The following is a 17262-nucleotide window of genomic DNA, read 5'->3' as shown; positions in this document are numbered from 1 at the left end:
GAATCTATCCACCACTGCCTTTAAATATTCAAAGACTGACCCCTGAAAAGGTTGTGGAAGCAAGAGCTCCAAAGTCTCATGACCCTGAGTGAAACATTTTCAGCTCTTCTGTTTTAAATAGGTGACCCCAAGTTCCAGATTCCCCCACAAGAGTAAACATTTCTCCACATCCATCTTGTCAAGACCCCTCAAACCAATCCTATTAATCTGGCAAACCTTCTGAGCTGCTTCCAATGCATTTACATCCATCCTTAAGGTAACCAGTAATGTACTCCAAATATGGTTCCAGTATCCTGTACAACTGAAGCAAAACTTCTGTTTTTGTATTCAATTCTCCTTGCAATAAATAACATTCCAACTTTCCTAATTACTTGCTGTATTTGCATTCTAGCCTTTTGTGATTCATGCACAGTTCTGTAATCTCTCGCCATTTAGATAATGTGCTATTTTTATTCCTGCCAAAATGGATAATTTCTCTTCTCCATTTGTCAATCTAATGGGACCTTCCCTGAATCAAGGGATTTGGAAAATTAAAACCAATGCATCAACGATCTCATTAGCACTAGACCCTAGGATGAAATTTGTTGGGACCAGGTCTGTTATCAGCCCACAGCTCCAATTTACTCAAGTGCCTCTTCTCTGGTGACTAACTGAGTTCCCTCTTCCACCCATTTCTGGGATGTTGCTTGTATCCTCATGATGCAAAATATCTGTTCAGTTCAACCTTGTTCTCCATTGTCCATTCGCCAGACTTTCTATAGGACTAAGATTCACTTTGTTAACTTAGTATAGAAACTTGTTTTAAAATCTCTGGCTAGCTTTCTTTTGTACTAAGCTTTCCCTCAATCTTTTAGTTATCATAAGCTGTTCCCTGTTTTTATGTTCAGTCTTCAGACCTGCCACCCATCTTTACACAATTGTATGCTTTTTAAGTTTGATACTGTGGGTCTGTCCCTTTTCAAATTAATGGTTTCTTGGGTGTTAATTTCACCAATAAATACCTGCGCTCCTGGTTTTTTTTCAGCTGTCTAGACTTAATGTAGGGGAATTGTTCTCTTAATTTACTAGCCATTTTGCTCATCCAAATCTTGATCAATCCTAAATGTATAAACTTCAAGGCCATTTTTTTTGTAGTGCTAATTGAATGAAGCCCACCTTATAACATGAAGGAGCTGCAATATGGAAATTAGTACTGTGTCATAGCAATTCATGCCATAAATTTCCACCAATCTCTGAAATGAGGCACTTGGATCAAAAAGATTAAACTGAATCTTTAAATGGTGAGATACTGAGCTTTGGAAGAGCACAAGTGTTTGGCCCAGGTAATCATTAGTGCATAGGTACACAATGCAATTAATGGAATGTTAGAATATCAAATGTTTGATTCTTTTATTCTAAAGCCTTGGCCTGACCACATCCGGAGTATTGCATAATTTTGGACACCCTTAGGAAGGATATTTTTCCTTTAGAAGGGATAATGCAGATTTGCTAAATGATACCAGTACTTGGATTAAATTGCAGACAGGTTGCACAAACCTGATCATGTTCCCTTGATTTTAAAAGGTTGTGGAGTGATCCTATTTAAATTTTAAAGTAAGGATTAGTTGGATACAAAAGCTATTCACTTTGTGGACAAACAATTTTAAAAAACTAGCGCAAGGTTAAGAAGCATGCAGGATTAACCACTCACTTTTTGATCATGTAGGTTCAGAAATGTTGGTGCTGCTTGGGTGTTACCCCATTGTATTTTGTAGGGTTTACTTCATAGTGTTGTAAGATGCTATGCATCCTATTTTACTTGGGAGTGATCTAGTATCTTTGCTCTGGGGACTGGGATAAGCATCTCTTAGAGAAGGATGGGGATTGTATGCTATTTTTGATTCTAGACCTGTTTATAGCTGGCAGATGCATTAATATTGAACACTTAAAATTACAATTGAATGAGATGTTTAGTGTTGAGAAAGTGGAAGCATGGATCGTGAAAGCGTTTTGGAATAAGTTGTTAAAGGAAAATGAAGTACTTTAGCCTCCTGCATCAGTGAATAAGAACATAGAAATAGGAGCAGGAGTAGGCCATCTAGCCCTTCGAGCCTGCCCCACCATCCAGTAAGATCATGGCTGATCTGTCGTGGCTCAGTTCCACATTCCCGCCCTCTTCCCATAACCCTTAATCCCCTCTCTTATCAAAAACCCATCAACCCGTGTCTTAAAAATATTTAGCGAGGTAGCCTCCACCACTTCAACGGGCAAAGAATTCCAGAGATTCACCACCCTTTGAGTGAATAAAATTTCTTCATTGGCTTGTAACAAGTGGTGTAATCAACATTTAGTCTTTTATCAGAAACACATAGGAAATAGAAGCAGAAGTAGGCTACTAGGACCTCTGAGCCTGCTCCACCATTCGTTATGTTCAAAAGGTTGACTTTCTACATCCACTGCACCCCCCATCAAATCCTTGATCTCTTTAGCCCCAAGAGCAATATCAAATCAGATAATAGTGAATTCCACAGATTCACCACACCCTGAGTGAAGAAATTGCTCCCCACCTCAGTCCTGAATTTTTGGGGAGCATTCTTTCTGAATCTACCATGTCTAATCCTGTTAGAATTTGCGGATCCCTCTGTTATAAATGCCAGTGAATATATAATCCAAACTGAGTTGGCCTCTCCTCATGACAGTCCTGCCATCCCAGGAATCAACCTGATAAACCTTTGCTGCACTCCCTCGAGTGCAAGAACATTCTCCGTCAAGGACACCAAAACACTGCACTCTACTCACCAACACCCTATAGAATTGCAGCAAAACATCATACACCTTCCAGTTGGGCACTTTATAGCCTTCTGGGCTGAACGTTGAGTTCAACTTCAGAGTATGAACTCTTTTCCACCTTCACCCTATTTACATTTTATTTATCTTATTTGTCCATTTTTAGATTTACTTTTTCCATTTCTGAAATCTCATGTTCCAATTTAGTTCCCTTGTCCAAATCATTAATATAAAATGTGAACAATTGGGGTCCTAGTACAGATCCCTGTGGTACCCCACTAGTCACTACCTGCCAATCAAAAGACCCATTTATTCCAACTGTGCTTCCTGTCTGCTAACCAGCTGCTTATCCCACAATCCAATGCACTCAGTAATCTGCTGTGAGACCTATTTGAAAGCCTTCTGAAAGTCTAAAATAACATCCACCAGTTCTCCCTGGTCAACTGTTACATCCTCAAAGAATTCTAGAAGATTTCTCAAACATGATTTTCCTTTTGTAAATCCTTGCTGACTGATTACAACTGCATTCCAAATGCTGTGTCCTGAAATCCTTGAAAATGGACTCTAGCAACTTCCCTACTAATGATGCTGGGCCCACTGGTCTGTAGTTCCCATTGCTTGTCAAGGTTCCTGTTATCTCTTGCCCTTTTTTAAGCAATTGAATGCATTAATGACTACAACATGCAAGAATAAATAACTTGAGGTCTTGTAATTTCAGATACATATCCTGAGGATCTTTGCTTCAATGTATTTAGTTTTAAAAAAAGTGGCCTGGGTGCCATCTTTGGCACATTGTCTGGAGTTCAATTGTACTGTTTAAAGACATGGGAGTACTAACTGGACCAATCCATAACAGAATTCAAAAGGCAATCAATATATGTCACAATTACAATATGGGTTAAAAATGCAAATTGCAATAAATTTAAAATGATGACCCATCAAGCTTGTATAGATTCCTGCAAACACTCCTGAAAACCTGCCTGCAGCACAGTCTGCCGTTGACTTAACACCATTGTTAGCCATGGCCCGGTTGGTAGCACTCACCCACATAGATTAACTTTGACACTAACTGGACACATTTCATTCTGCAGATTACCGAACATGACCACTTAATGAAAACATGGCAAATTTGTATACACAGTCCCATTCAAATGGAGATTGCATCCAACATTCATAAGCCCTTCCCAAAAACTGGCAATGTGCATGACAGAATTTCTTTTTCAGAAGTTTGGATCCAAAGTAGCTGGGGATTTGGTTTGACAATGTTTCCCTCATCACTGCACTGAACTGTTGTGCTCATCCTGCAATAGGGCTAGAGATCTGTGCTGCCAAATGTTGGGTCAATGGCATTAAAAAACTCCCTTTTATTCAGGAGGGTAACTTTTGTGTACAGCTGAATAATGAAGATTAGCTCCATGTGTAGCTATAGACTCGTTGACTCATTTTTGGAAGTGCTGTTAAAATAGTTGAATATTAAAATATTTAGCTGCTGTTCATTTTGATCATGTGGAGCAGCTGGTTTGAATTGGAAATCTTTCCACAACCACTGGAATACTGCATCCAACTCCTATTAAGAGGCCTCAAACATATCCCACAATTTGTCTGGGTCAGCAGCTTGCTCAGAATTTGCAGCCTTTTCCGTGACATTGTTGGATGTGTTGTCCTGTAGGGAAGTTGGTGAGAATCATAGAAACCCTCCAGTGCAGAAAGAGGCCATTTGGCCCATTGAGTCTGCACCAACCACAATACCACCCAGGCCCTAACCCCATATCCCTACATATTTACCTGCTAATCCCTCTAACGTACACATCTTGGGACACTAAGAGGGGGGCATAGCCAATCAATCTAACCCACATGTCTTTGGACTATGGGAGGAAACTGGAGCATCCGGAGGAAATCCACGCCAGCACGAGAATGTGCAAACTCCACACAGTGACCCAAGCTAGGAATCGAACCCAGATCCCTGGAGCTGTGAGGCAGCAGTGCTAACCATGCCGCCCACAGCTCAGTTAGCTGATTAGTGATGGAGAGCAATGCCAACACCATGGGCTCAATTCCCATATCGGCTGAGGTTATTCATAAAGTTCATTTACTCCCAGCCTAAGGTGTGCTGATTCTGGTTCAATTACCACCAGTCAACACTCTCACTATTACTCTGAAACACAAACAAAAAAAGCTCAAATGACAACATATCTGACAGCATCTCTGGAGAAATGTTCTGACGAAGAATCATCCAGAATTGATGGCTCTATTCCCTTTCCACAAATGCTGTAGGATCTGAGATTTTCCTACATTTTCTGTTGATGCTCTCCCTTTGGTCATCTGGAGCTTTCCCCTATGGTCTTCTGGGACTATGGCAACTTTACCTTACCTCCACCTGCAGCTTTGGGCATGGAGATAATTTCAGTGCATAATCTGCACAGATCTTGCAATAGCTATCCAAAAATAAACCACCGCCACTTTTTCCAACTCCCTCCAATAGCTGTGCTTCCCCTTTGCCTTGACTACCCAATGTGTCTCCTTGATCCACTTATTGGATGAGTTTTGTGATGTTGTCACACTAGCATCAATTTCCACAAGTTTAACTGTACATTCTGCATGATCTAGCGGTGCGTTTTACTCATTGGCTAGTGAACAATACTTGTAGGAATCTTAATTTTAACTGCTCTTCCATTCACTGAGGTGCCATCCCCTTCTGTAATGCTAGCTGTCAGCTCCTAGCTTTAGTTCATTTGTTTAAATTGGCAACATGCAATCATCGCCATTAGATCAGTTGGAAGGCACCCAGAAGCAACAATTGGAGACTGTCAAAATCTGTCAGGATCAGTGGGAGGGCAAAGCTGAATGCAATTGGAACCATTTGTTGGTGTGCACAAACGCAAGTCAGAAATGTATGATATGAAAACAGTTGAACTGCAAGATTAAGCTATTGAATGCAGCTTTTAAAAAAACTTGTTAGGCTTAATCTTTTGGGTTGCTCTAATGGAGGTTAGTTGCAAGCGCTTTGGGGTATGAGGACCACAATTTCCATTAAAATGACTTGGTCACCTGCTGCCACATTAAGATCGCCAGATTTAGGACCTAGTGTTCTACAGCATACTACATAAGTGTAGTATTGCTTTGTGTGCAGTTCTGCAATTTTCTTGTTCCCAATTTGCTTTGACATAGTCCTTTTACATTATGGTGGCCTAACTGGGGAAAGGGAAAGTGTCCACCCCTTGGCCAACAGGTGTGGAAATATGGAGCAGTGGCAGTTCCAGCAGAATTGCAAACCTCACATAACTTGAGCATACATCAGTCCCATGCATTTTTAAAAAGGAAAAAATTGTGTATTTTTGACAATATTAGGCCAATCTTTAAGCGTGCCATGACCTATTTGATTATCCTCCCACATAAATTTCAAAAAGCTTGAAGCAGTTAGCTCAAGTCTGTACAATGGTATTCATAAAACAAATCTAACTCTGAAACTGAATTTGATATAAAGTGACCTGCTTTTCAATGCTGTGGAAAGTTACCTGTTTGCCAAGACGGTGGCCATTTGGCCAATCGAGTCCTCCAACAATCCCACCCAGGCCCCCTCCCCATAACCCCACATTTTTACCCTGCTAACCCCCTGACACTGAGGAGCAATTAGCCAATCAATCTAATCTGCACATCTTTGGACTGTGGGAGGAAATGCTTGTAAACCATGCATCTTAATGTTTTTTGGAGCTGTCAGTTTTTGCTGCTTTGAGGTTGGCATGTTTTCCCTTTAAAAATGACCAGATCTACCAGAAAAACCAGTTTTTCTTAAAAATGAACTAGTGAACTTGGGTATATTTGTTGGTAAAGCTTACCATATTTATTGTAGTCCTGGTAGATGGAAGTCAGTGCATTACTTTTAGCTTTCCTCCCTCTTGCTCAGTATTCCACACGACTTGGAAGTGGATGGTGCATAAAAGATGAGCTTTTGTGAATTGAATTCAGTCCCAAGATACTGGGTTCATTCAAAATCACAACTGTTACAGCACAGGAGGCCATTTGGCCTGTTGTCTGCACCTGCTTTCTGAATTGCCAATCCCCTATTCTCCTGCCTTCCCATCTCAATGCATGTTCCCTTTTCAGATAAAAAATGCAATTCCCTTGTGCTTTAATTGAATGAGCTCCCCCCCCCCACACACTTATGCAATGTGTCCCAGACCTTAGTCACATGCTGTATAAAAGCTTCTCGTAACCTTTTTGCTTTGTTTGCTAATTAAATTGACACTTTCTCATTTTCAGCCGTTTGGGTGGGAGCAGTGTCTTCCTACATACCCTGTTCAGACCTTCATGATTTTGAATTGACCTCTTAACCCTTAACCCCTCCAATCTATCTTAACTGAAGCTCTTCAATCCTAGAGTGGCACAGTGGTTAGCACTGCTGCCTCAGTGCCAGGGACCTGGGTTCGATTTCTGACTTGGGTCACTGTCTGTTGGGAACTTGCATCTTCTCCCTGTGACTGCTCGTTTCCTCCACACACTCTAGTTTCCTCCCACAGTCCAAAGATGCACATTAGATTGGCTAATTGCCCCTCAATGTCAGGGGGTTAGCAGGGTAAAAATGTGAGGTTACGGGGATGGGGCCTGGGTGGAATTGTTGGAGGACTCGATGGGCCAAATGGCCACTCTTGGCAAACACACAAATTTCAAAAAGCTCGATTACCCTGTGATCTTGGATTGAAATATTTGTCACAAAGCACACTGCAAGTTGACTGATCAAAATGTTCTCCAACATAAACATGTTGAACACACAAGCTGTTTGGTCTAGGAATTAGCTTCCAATTAGCCACATCTTTCTTGGAGTTTAAATTTCCACATTAGCTTCCAAATTAAAAGCTAATCCACCTAACCACATCTTTGCACTGAGGAAATTGGAACACTTGGATGGAAACCCAAGCAGACACTGGGAGAAGGTGTAAACTCCAATCACCTGAGGCTGGAATTGAATGTGTCCCTGGTGCTGAGGTGGCAATGCTAGTCATTGTGCTGCCTGACTGAATGCAATACTTGAGCTGAAACCAAGTTGTCTTGTACAAGTTGTGTTACAGTATTAAGCACTCTCCCAACCTGTCCTGCCTCCTTAATAACTGGACTCATGCACTTGGGTCTCCATGCTCCTGCACTCTTATTCTCAATGAATCACATCACAATTTTTCACATTGAACTTCATCTGCTACCTGTGTGCCTATTCTACCAACTTCTGTCCTTTTGAAGTTCTACACTATCCTCCATTCACAATGTTTTGAGTTTTGTATCATCCACACACTCTGAAATTGTACCATGTACACCACTGTTTAGGTCACTAAACCTTCAAAAAAGCCAGGGTCCCAAAACTGACCCCTGGGGAGCTCCCCTATAGACCTTCCAGCCTGGAAAAACCTCCATTAACTGTGTCTTGCCAAACAGCTATTTTCTTATTCCATGAGCTCTAACTTTGCTCACTGTTCTGTGGCACGGCATCAAATACTTTTAGGAAGTCCATGTATACCACATCAGCATTGCCCTCATTCCCTGTTACCTCCAAGAAAATCTCCCAAGTTAGTTGAACATGATTTGCTTTCCTTAAGAAATCCATGCTGGCTTTCTTCCACTTTTGTCTGTGATCCTTAATTTTATCCCAGATTATTTCTAGCTGTTTCCTTCCACTGGAATTAAACTGATCTATGGTGGATTTGACTTTGCATCTGTTTTCAAACTGGGTATCATTACATTTCTTCAGTCCTCTGGCACCACCCATGAGTCTAAGGAAGATTGGAAAATCATGGCCAGTACCTCTGCATTTTCTATTTTGCCCTCTACCCTTGGATGCAACTCATCCAGTCTCGATGTCTGCCTTATCCAGTTTAAGTGCAGACAGCCTGACCAATATCTCATCAATTATAAACCCTTCAAGTGCCTATTTCAAGCCATGATTGTGGCATGGTTTTAAATTCCCTTCTAATTTTCCAACTAATTTACAGGTATCACTACCAATTAAAGTATAACTTTCACTTGCTGCCCTTGCTGGTATCTAGTAATTTCAGAAATGGTCATTCATCCTAGATATCAAAACTGCTTATTTCCATATAGCGTACAGGTTTGGCTGTTTAGCAGGTTTCTAACTCTACCCCAGTTTTTTTTGTCTGATCTGAAATGACCCACCAGGCTGAGTTGTAGCCAGTGTTTGCAATTTTATAGTGCTTGACATTAAGAGATGAAATTTAAATGGACTTTATAAACTGGACTGTGACTAATAGTAAAAGTCTACAATACAAAAGTAGAATGAAAGCAGCAAGAGCAAAAGATATCAAGTCCATTAAGCATCTTTTGCATTAAATTTTCAAAACTTGCTTTAGTGCTAACCATGCCTCCTAAACCTAATCAGTTCATTTCAAGAAACAGAACATATATTTAAGGAAGTGCTTATAACATTTGCTCTGCTCTTCTGGAACATTCAGTCAAAATGAAAGAAGGAAATGGGCCATAAGAATCCAGAGTTGAAGGGACACAATTAAGTTGTAGGGCTGAAAAAGATTGAAGATGGCTAATGCTTCACACAGATGATGGGATACTGGTAGTGTCACTAGACTACTAACAGGTTCTGAGGTCAAGGTTTCGAATCCCTCTCCTGCAGTTGATGAAATGTACATTCAATTAGTCTGTCATGGTGCTATGAAGCTACCAATTATTGCTTTGGGGGAAAAAAGTCAAATCTAGTTTGCCAATGAGACACACAATATAGGAGCAGGAAGCCATTCGGCCCATTTGAGCTTGCTCTACTGTATCATAATATGGCTGACCGTCCAACTTAATAGCCTGATCCTGGCCCCACCTCTCCAATATTCTTTAATCCCCTTTGCCTCAAGTGCTAGAGTTAACTGTTTCTTAAAAACATTGGCCTCAACTGTGCTCTGGTAGTGAATCCCACAGGCTGAGCACTCTGGGTGAAGACATTTCTTCTCATCCATCCTGAATGTTGTGCACTGTATCCTTGGTGTGTGACCCCAGGTTCTGGGCACCACCCACCATCAGGAACATTTTGCATCTATCCTGTCTAGTCCTGTTAGAATTTTGTATTTTGAGATTTGCCCCTCGCCCCACCCCCAAATACAATTCTAACAGGCTCAATCTCTCGTACATCAGACATGCCATTCCAGTGATTCCATTCTTGCAGCAGTGGATGACTACTGATTAACCTCCAAATTGGCCTAGTAGGCCACTCAGTTGTACTAAATAGCTATTGATACCAGAGACTACAGTTCTGAGGTATCAGAATGGATTGAAAAGTTGGGGGATATGTGGCTAAATTGAAGTAAAAGGAATTTGTTCATCTATATGGATTTCCAAACTCTGTGCTATTTCAGCCTTATGATTGAGGAGATGAACATAGAACATTACAGCGCAGTACAGGCCCTTCGGCCCTCTGCGCTGACCAGTGGAACCAATCTAATGACCCTCTAACCTAAACTATTCCAATGTTATCCATGTGCCTATCCACTGACAATTTGAACGCCCTTAAAGTTGGCGAGTCCACAACTGCTGCAGGGCATTCCACGCCCTTACTACCCTCCTGAGTAAAGAACCTACCTCTGACATCCGTCCTATAATTACCACCCCTTAATTTAAAGTTATGTTCCCTTGTGTTAGCTGCCACCATCTGAGGAAAAAGGCTCTCACTATCCACCCTATCTAACCCTCTGATCATGTATGCCTCAATTAGGTCACCTCTTAACCTTCTTTGTAACAAAAATAACCAAGTCCCTCAGCCTTTCCTCATAAGACCTTCCCACCATACCAGGCAACATCCTGGTAAACCTCTGCACCCTTTCCAGTGCCTCCACATCCTCCTTTATAATGTGGCAACCAGAACTGTACGCAATACTCCAAGTGCGGCTGCACCAGAGTTTGGTACGTGACCTCACGGCTCTGAAATACAATCCCTCTATCAATAAAAACTAACACACTGTACGCCACCTTAACAACCTTATCAACCTGGGTGCCAACTTTCAGGGATATGTTGCAATCTCTCTAGGAGCACTAAACAACAATTTTTCTAAATCCCCAAATGAAATAATTAAAATTCCACTTTTGTAACTTCTAGCCTAATAAACTGGAACCAATACATGAATTATACTTCAAATGAGGTGGATTTCATTTCTTTTATACAAAGATACATCTTGTACACCTGCAAGCATTCACAAAGTTGCATCACTGTCCACTTCTGGGGGGTGTTGTGTGGGGAGAACTGCCTTTTACAATTTATTTCTGCTCCCTAACAATTTCAATTTTGTCTTTTTGTTTCTGTCACTGCTGTCACCCCAGCTCCTCCACTTGTAGCTCTCCTTTGTCTGTGCTCTGGCCAAATCTTCTTGTAGCTCCCTTTGCTACTACCAGGTTGAGTTGCCAAGTCGGGTGGACCAGTATTTCTATGTAGGAAAGGTACAATTTTTATCGTAAAGCAAACTAAGTCCTTTTCAAACATTCTTAAAAGAATTGGATTCCAGAGCCTTCCTATTGTACTGCCTCTAGGTTAAATGTTATCACAGTTACATTGAGGCCTAGGAAAGGGAAGCATCAGCAGATCCTTGTTTGATACAATAAGAATAGTTTGTCCCAAAAGGCAGTTCTGAAACTGCCTTCATTTATACATTGCAGGAAACAATGCGTTGAATTTTGATGCTAAATCTGGTTTGGCAAATTGAAGAAATGACTCCTGAGCAGACAGTTAGTGTGCAAGCTTGAAGTAGTAAAATTAGAACCTGTTATCTGGAAATATTTATTTATCTCCTGGTTCTGTAAACTCAGATATTGACTGGTAGAAAAGGCAGTATAAGTCATTATTTGTAATGTGGTTATGTATATTAGGTATAATATTTTCCACATTCTGCTTTTTAAAAAAAATACATTGAAGTTACTGGAAAAAGTATAGCTTGAGTTCACTGAAATGAGAGTTTATGGTTACAAACAGTTCAAAATTCCTCTAAGGGGACCTATTGAGGATTGGGAAAAGAGACAATTGTTTCTGATATTTACAGAATTGGTAGCGAGCGTAAATTGATAGAGTGCTTTGAATGCTGTTGAGGTAGATGGCAAAACAAAGAAACAAGTACTAGAGTGTTTAAAATTTTCAGGTCAATGACTCATTCTCGAGTTAGTGCTCCAGCTAACCAGCTAACTAGCACTATAACTTGTAATGGTAATCTGTCAAACCAGACCTTCCTTGTCTGTACCATCTGGACAAGTTGTCTTAATTGTGACCATTTAGGGGTATCACTTTAACAGTGAAATACTTCTGGGAGTGAATTGGCTTTTAACCAGACTTCTGTGATTTTTCAACTTGCTGAATTAAATTTTTGTGTAGTGGGTATGGCTTGTATAGATTCTTAGAATAGTTGCAGTATGAATAAAATTTTTTGACAATTGAAAGGTAGATGGCTATTATAAAATTGTTGAAGAAATGAATAGTTGTAAAAGATAGTCTGTCTCCTGTTTATCCTCCCCCCCCACCCCCCTCCAAAGAGAAGGATTTGCACATGGTACTGTTGATTTACTGTCCATTAATATTTGGAGTTAGAATGTGAAATGCCACAGAAGATTTGAAATCAGAGAATGGATAGAGATAGCAGGTGCAATGTTGTTGAAGCTAGAGATTTGGCAAATCATTTGGGGAAAATGAATTGTTGGAGTTTGGGTTTGTGGTGGGAGGGGGTGGTGGTGGAGGCAGTGAGAGATGATCACTTTTCAATTTTGTTCATTCAACATCTGGAGAAAAGGCTTTTTAATTTGGAAGCTAATGTGGAAATTTAAACTCCAAATAAGCTGTGGCTAATATGCTAATTGGAAGTTAATTCCTAAACCAAACAAATGGCTTGTTTGGGTATTCAAGGTGTTTATGTTGGGGGAAAAAAATTTGATCAGCTTGCAGTGTGCTTTGACAAATATTTCAATGTGGGAAAGGTCATGGCAGTCAAGCTTTTTGGAAAACTGCCTGTTCTGAGGCAGTGGCCATTTGGTCCATCAAGCCTGCACTGACGACAATCCCACCCAGGTCCTATTCCCATAACCCCACATTTTTACACTGCTAACCCTTTGACACTAAGGGGCAATTAGCCAATCAACCTAATCTGCACATCTTTGTGCTGTGGAGGGAAATCCATGCAGACACTGCAAGAACGTGCCAACTCCACACAGTCACCCAAAGCTCGAATTGAATCTGAGCCCCTGGTGCTGAGTTACCAGTGCTAGCCACTAACTGAGGAGTTACTGAATTGGTGAACTGCCACAAGCTCTTTACAAAACAATTCAACATATTCCAGTGAAATAAAGCAGCATGCAATTTAAACCAAACTTTGCACCCTCTAATATTGTCCATTTTTCAGACTGGCATGTATGTGACTCTTGTAATTGGTCCTAGTTAAAAGGTGATTGGTTGCATCCCAAGATTATGCGTGCGATGGTTCACATTACTTTATGTACTTTATATGTTTTCAAAGAAAATGGCTGCTATTAAACATAGAAATGTTTGACAAATAACTGGATCTTTTAATGAAGCAGAAGGACATTGTGCTGAAATGTAATTAAATGTGAATGTACAGATCGACCAGATCATTTTAAAGCAAAGAACTCTGTCCTTTCACAACTAAAGTGTAACTGCTTTCCATTTTGTAAGCATATGGGGCAGACAGTTAAGACTTTCCAGAGTTGAATAGCCAATTAATCTTTTGAGGAACGATAGTTGAGATCAGGAGATGATCTGCACTTATTCAAATACCATGGGTTCTGGTGCCCAGCTGAACAGATCTATAATGTCTTTAAGATGGCATCACTTCTGCGCTTCGTCTATTGCATTGAAAGTTTAGATTTGTGTGAAAATGTTGAGTGGGCTTGAACTCATAACCTTGATTATTGGGGTATGTATTAATAGTTTGAAGTGGTCAAGGATTCCTAGTTGATCTAGAAACGTAGAATGTCAACACTGGAGAGGATTATCTTCTGTCCTGTTATCTTGAGTTTCTAAACGCATCCCAAAGTTTGGATGACTTTGTGAATGGAAGTTTTTACTGGATCCATTTACCCTGGAATGTTTTTATTCAAATGGTTTGTATTGAACTTACAAAGGATTTTGCTTTTTTTCATTGGCCAGGCTCTTTGGTACCACAGGGAACTGTGCAGCATGCAGTAAACTGATTCCTGCCTTTGAGATGGTGATGAGAGCCCGTGAAAATGTCTACCACTTGGACTGCTTTGCTTGTCAGCTTTGTAATCAAAGGTAAGGCAGAGAAATACATTGTCTCCAGCAAAGCTGTTCTAACTATTATACAGTTGAAATTTCCTGAGCTGCTTTTAAAATCTGAATAACCAGTCTTAAGCTGTTTTATTTCCTACTAAATGCACCACTTGGCTTGGTCTTTCATTTATGGGTCCAATTTAGCATAGTAAGAAATTTCTCAACACCAGGTTGAAGTCCAATAGGTTTATTTGGTAGCAAAAGCCACTAGCTTTGAGTGCTGCTCTTTCGTCAGGTAAGTCACTTGACAGAAGAGCAGCGCTCCAAAAGCTAGTGGCTTTTCTACCAAATAAACCTATAGGACTTCAACCTGGTGTTGAGACTTCTTACTGTTTACCCCAGTCCAACGCTGGCATCTCCACATTCAATTTAGCATGCCAGGAAAGGATATTTTACTACTTGATCTTTTTTAATGTAGATATCATTTTGGCAACAGTGGTTAGCACTGTGGCCTCAGTGCCAGGCACCCAGGTTTGATTCCTGGCTCAGGTCACTGTGGCGTTTGCATGTTCTCCCTGTCTGTGTGGGTTTCCTCCCACAGTCCAAAGATGTGCAAGTTAGGTGGATTGGTCATGCTAAAGTGACCCTTGTTTTGGGGAATTAGGGTAAATATGTCATTGGTGCAGGCTCAATGGGCCGAATGGCCTGTACCGTAGGGATTCTACGATTATATGCTCATTTGAGCTCACTTTTTTCAATTGATTTAGAAATGTGGGAGTGCCTAAATGCATTTCTTATTGAATGTCACCACCTTTTAAAATGTGCCTGTGGATTGAGCTTGCTTTTAAGAATGGGAAGATGATTTGGGCTGCTAGTGTGGCATGTGTGGGGAAGGGAGGTGTGGTTTGATGTACCCAACAGGGCTCGCTTATCTCATTTAGCAAGGGCAGTTAATCGTGAGCCACTTTGGTGTGGGACTGGCATCAGTAACGAGCAGGGTAGGCAAGGTAGATTTCATCCTCTATAGGACAAGCATGAATTCTGTTGTATTGTTAACCCTCGCTCCCTTCAGACGCTGCCAGATCTGCTGAGTTTTCCAGTACTTGGTTTAATTCCTGAACCAGAAGTATTTTTAAGGCCATTACAATTGCATGTTAGCCTTTCAGCCCAATTCTGAAATAACCTGATTTCAAATTCAAGCTACCAAACTGGGATTTGAACTCTTCTGGATCTAGGCCAAAATCTTTGGATTACTAACCCAGGAACGTAACCATGATACTACTGTATTCGTTTACTAATACTTTAACACTCCATTAGTATGTATGAAAGCTATTCACAAATTAATTACTCATGATCTGCAGTCACCTTGTAGACAAATGAAGCAGCAAATTTGCACACAGCAAGATCTTGATCCATAAATGAATGGATAATCCTGTTAGTTTTTTGGCTGAGGGAGGGAAAAATGTTGGAGAGAACACTCCGTTCTCCACTTGTAACACCCGTGGCAGTAATCTGAAGTGATCTCCATGCCAGCTGCCCACTTGGGTCAGCAGGATTTGTGAAGTGGCATGAGGCCACTCACCATGGGAAATTCTGCAGAACTCCCTTGTATATCTGTGACTTATCTCGTTTTCCCTTTTTTAGGTTTTGTGTGGGAGACAAATTTTTTCTGAAGAATAACATGATCCTCTGCCAAATGGACTATGAGGAAGGCGCAATGAATGGAAGTTTCTCATCACAAGTTCAGTGACTTGCCCATGGCCTTCTAAAGCATTGTGGGATGTTCAACACTTAACGAAAATGGAGAGCATCTGTCAGCTTGCTTGCAACACGTCAATTAGTCCAGGATGGATTAAAGTAACTTTCTCCAACACTGAGCAATTAAGATTTTAGATGCACAGCTGTGCCTGTTTAGCTGGGCAGTGCTTTGCCTGTACGTTTTGTGATGTTGGGTCTGGGAGGGTATGTACAGTGTTTCTGTATATATAAACTGGAACATTTATTTTACATAAATGTAATGCAATTTTATTATTACTGGTGTGCATTAAAGAAAATTAAATGTTCCTACTTGTGAACATTGACTTTTTTAAGAACTTTACTTCAAAAAGATATCAAATTGATCAGCACAGGAAAGTTGTGAAGTTATAGGATTCTTTGGATTTTGATCTGTCTTGAATTTTGGTGTATAACTAGACCAAATTATAGTCCCACTATTGGGGGTATAAAAGATTGGTGAGGTAATATAAGGGCAATGCTAAATGTGCAGCTGTTTTTGTCAAGTATCAAATTTATTTTTCTTTCCTCTTCAGTTGTGACATTCAAGTCTTTCGGCAGCCAAGTTCCTCATCTAAGTAATACCCCTTACAGGAGTTGAATTGCTTCATCTATATAGAGGTTGTTCCATCTTTAAATTGGGACAATGATCAATCGCTGGAAATGTCCAGCTCTGGGTAAGATCGAGAGAGAAAAGTTGACATTTGCGGTTGACTACCTTTTTTATCAGAACTGACGATCAGAATGTAAGTTTTTAAAACCAGGGAAGGTCTGTCTGTGTGATTTAGGTGGAAGGCAAGGGTGGCATGGCCAAAGAATGGTGATGAGATAGAAAACAAAAATTGTCCAAATGAGGTTTGAATTGGTGTAACAACCATCTGAATACATGAAGGGGTAAAGCTGATGAGACCTCGGCTGTCAACTGATGTTCACTACAAATCCGTGGACTCCACTGTCTTACAGCCTGCTTCATGTAAAGACTCAATTTCATTTTTCCAGGTTTTTTGCCTCCAACGTCGATTCCCACCTAGTATGTGAACAGGCCTTGCACAGTGTTCAATGCACTTCTCTCCATTCCCCCCTCAAACCATGATAGTGTTCACCTTGTCCTCACCTCCATATTCAATGGACGGCCATCAGCTATTTCTGCCATATCCAGTATGATGATGCCACCACTAAACACCTTGCACTGCCACTTGGGGCTGTTTTTCCCCCTCCAACATCCTGGCCCACCCCTTCAGTCGCCTCTTAACATGCACATTGCAAGCACAGGAGATGCATGGGAATGTGCTCCTTCACCTACCCCAGTACCCAATATACTTTGCAAATGAAAGTGTACACTCCATTTTGTATGTTTGCTGTTCATATCTTTGACGTTGGAGAGACCGAGTGACCACTGTGGGGAAAACCTGTATTGTCTGCAAGCATGACAAATGTGCTTGCCTGTCAATTCTCCACCTTGGCCTTATGGTAACCTTTGCTGTCCATTCCTGCAGCAG

The 17262-nt window shown here is 40.8% G+C and overlaps 1 protein-coding gene across 2 annotated transcripts in view; it reads left to right on the top strand.

Moving 5' to 3' along the window:
* lmo1 (LIM domain only 1) overlaps positions 1 to 16053 on the top strand; it is a 39200-nt gene extending 23147 nt beyond the window's left edge. For both annotated transcript variants that reach the window (XM_080191580.1, XM_080191581.1), the window contains exons 3-4: positions 13907 to 14032; positions 15635 to 16053. In XM_080191580.1, coding sequence (XP_080047706.1) covers positions 13907 to 14032; positions 15635 to 15740 — 232 coding nt within the window. In that variant the 3' untranslated portion in view covers positions 15741 to 16053. The remainder of the gene's footprint in view (positions 1 to 13906; positions 14033 to 15634) is intronic.
* Positions 16054 to 17262: the final 1209 nt, after the last annotated feature.

The sequence above is a fragment of the Carcharhinus amblyrhynchos genome, chromosome 6 (genome assembly GCF_965287045.1).
Source record: "Carcharhinus amblyrhynchos chromosome 6, sCarAmb.v2.hapA, whole genome shotgun sequence".
NCBI lineage: Eukaryota > Metazoa > Chordata > Chondrichthyes > Carcharhiniformes > Carcharhinidae > Carcharhinus > Carcharhinus amblyrhynchos.
Note: the sequence above shows the minus strand (reverse complement) of the source record. Positions and strands in the feature narration are given on the sequence as shown.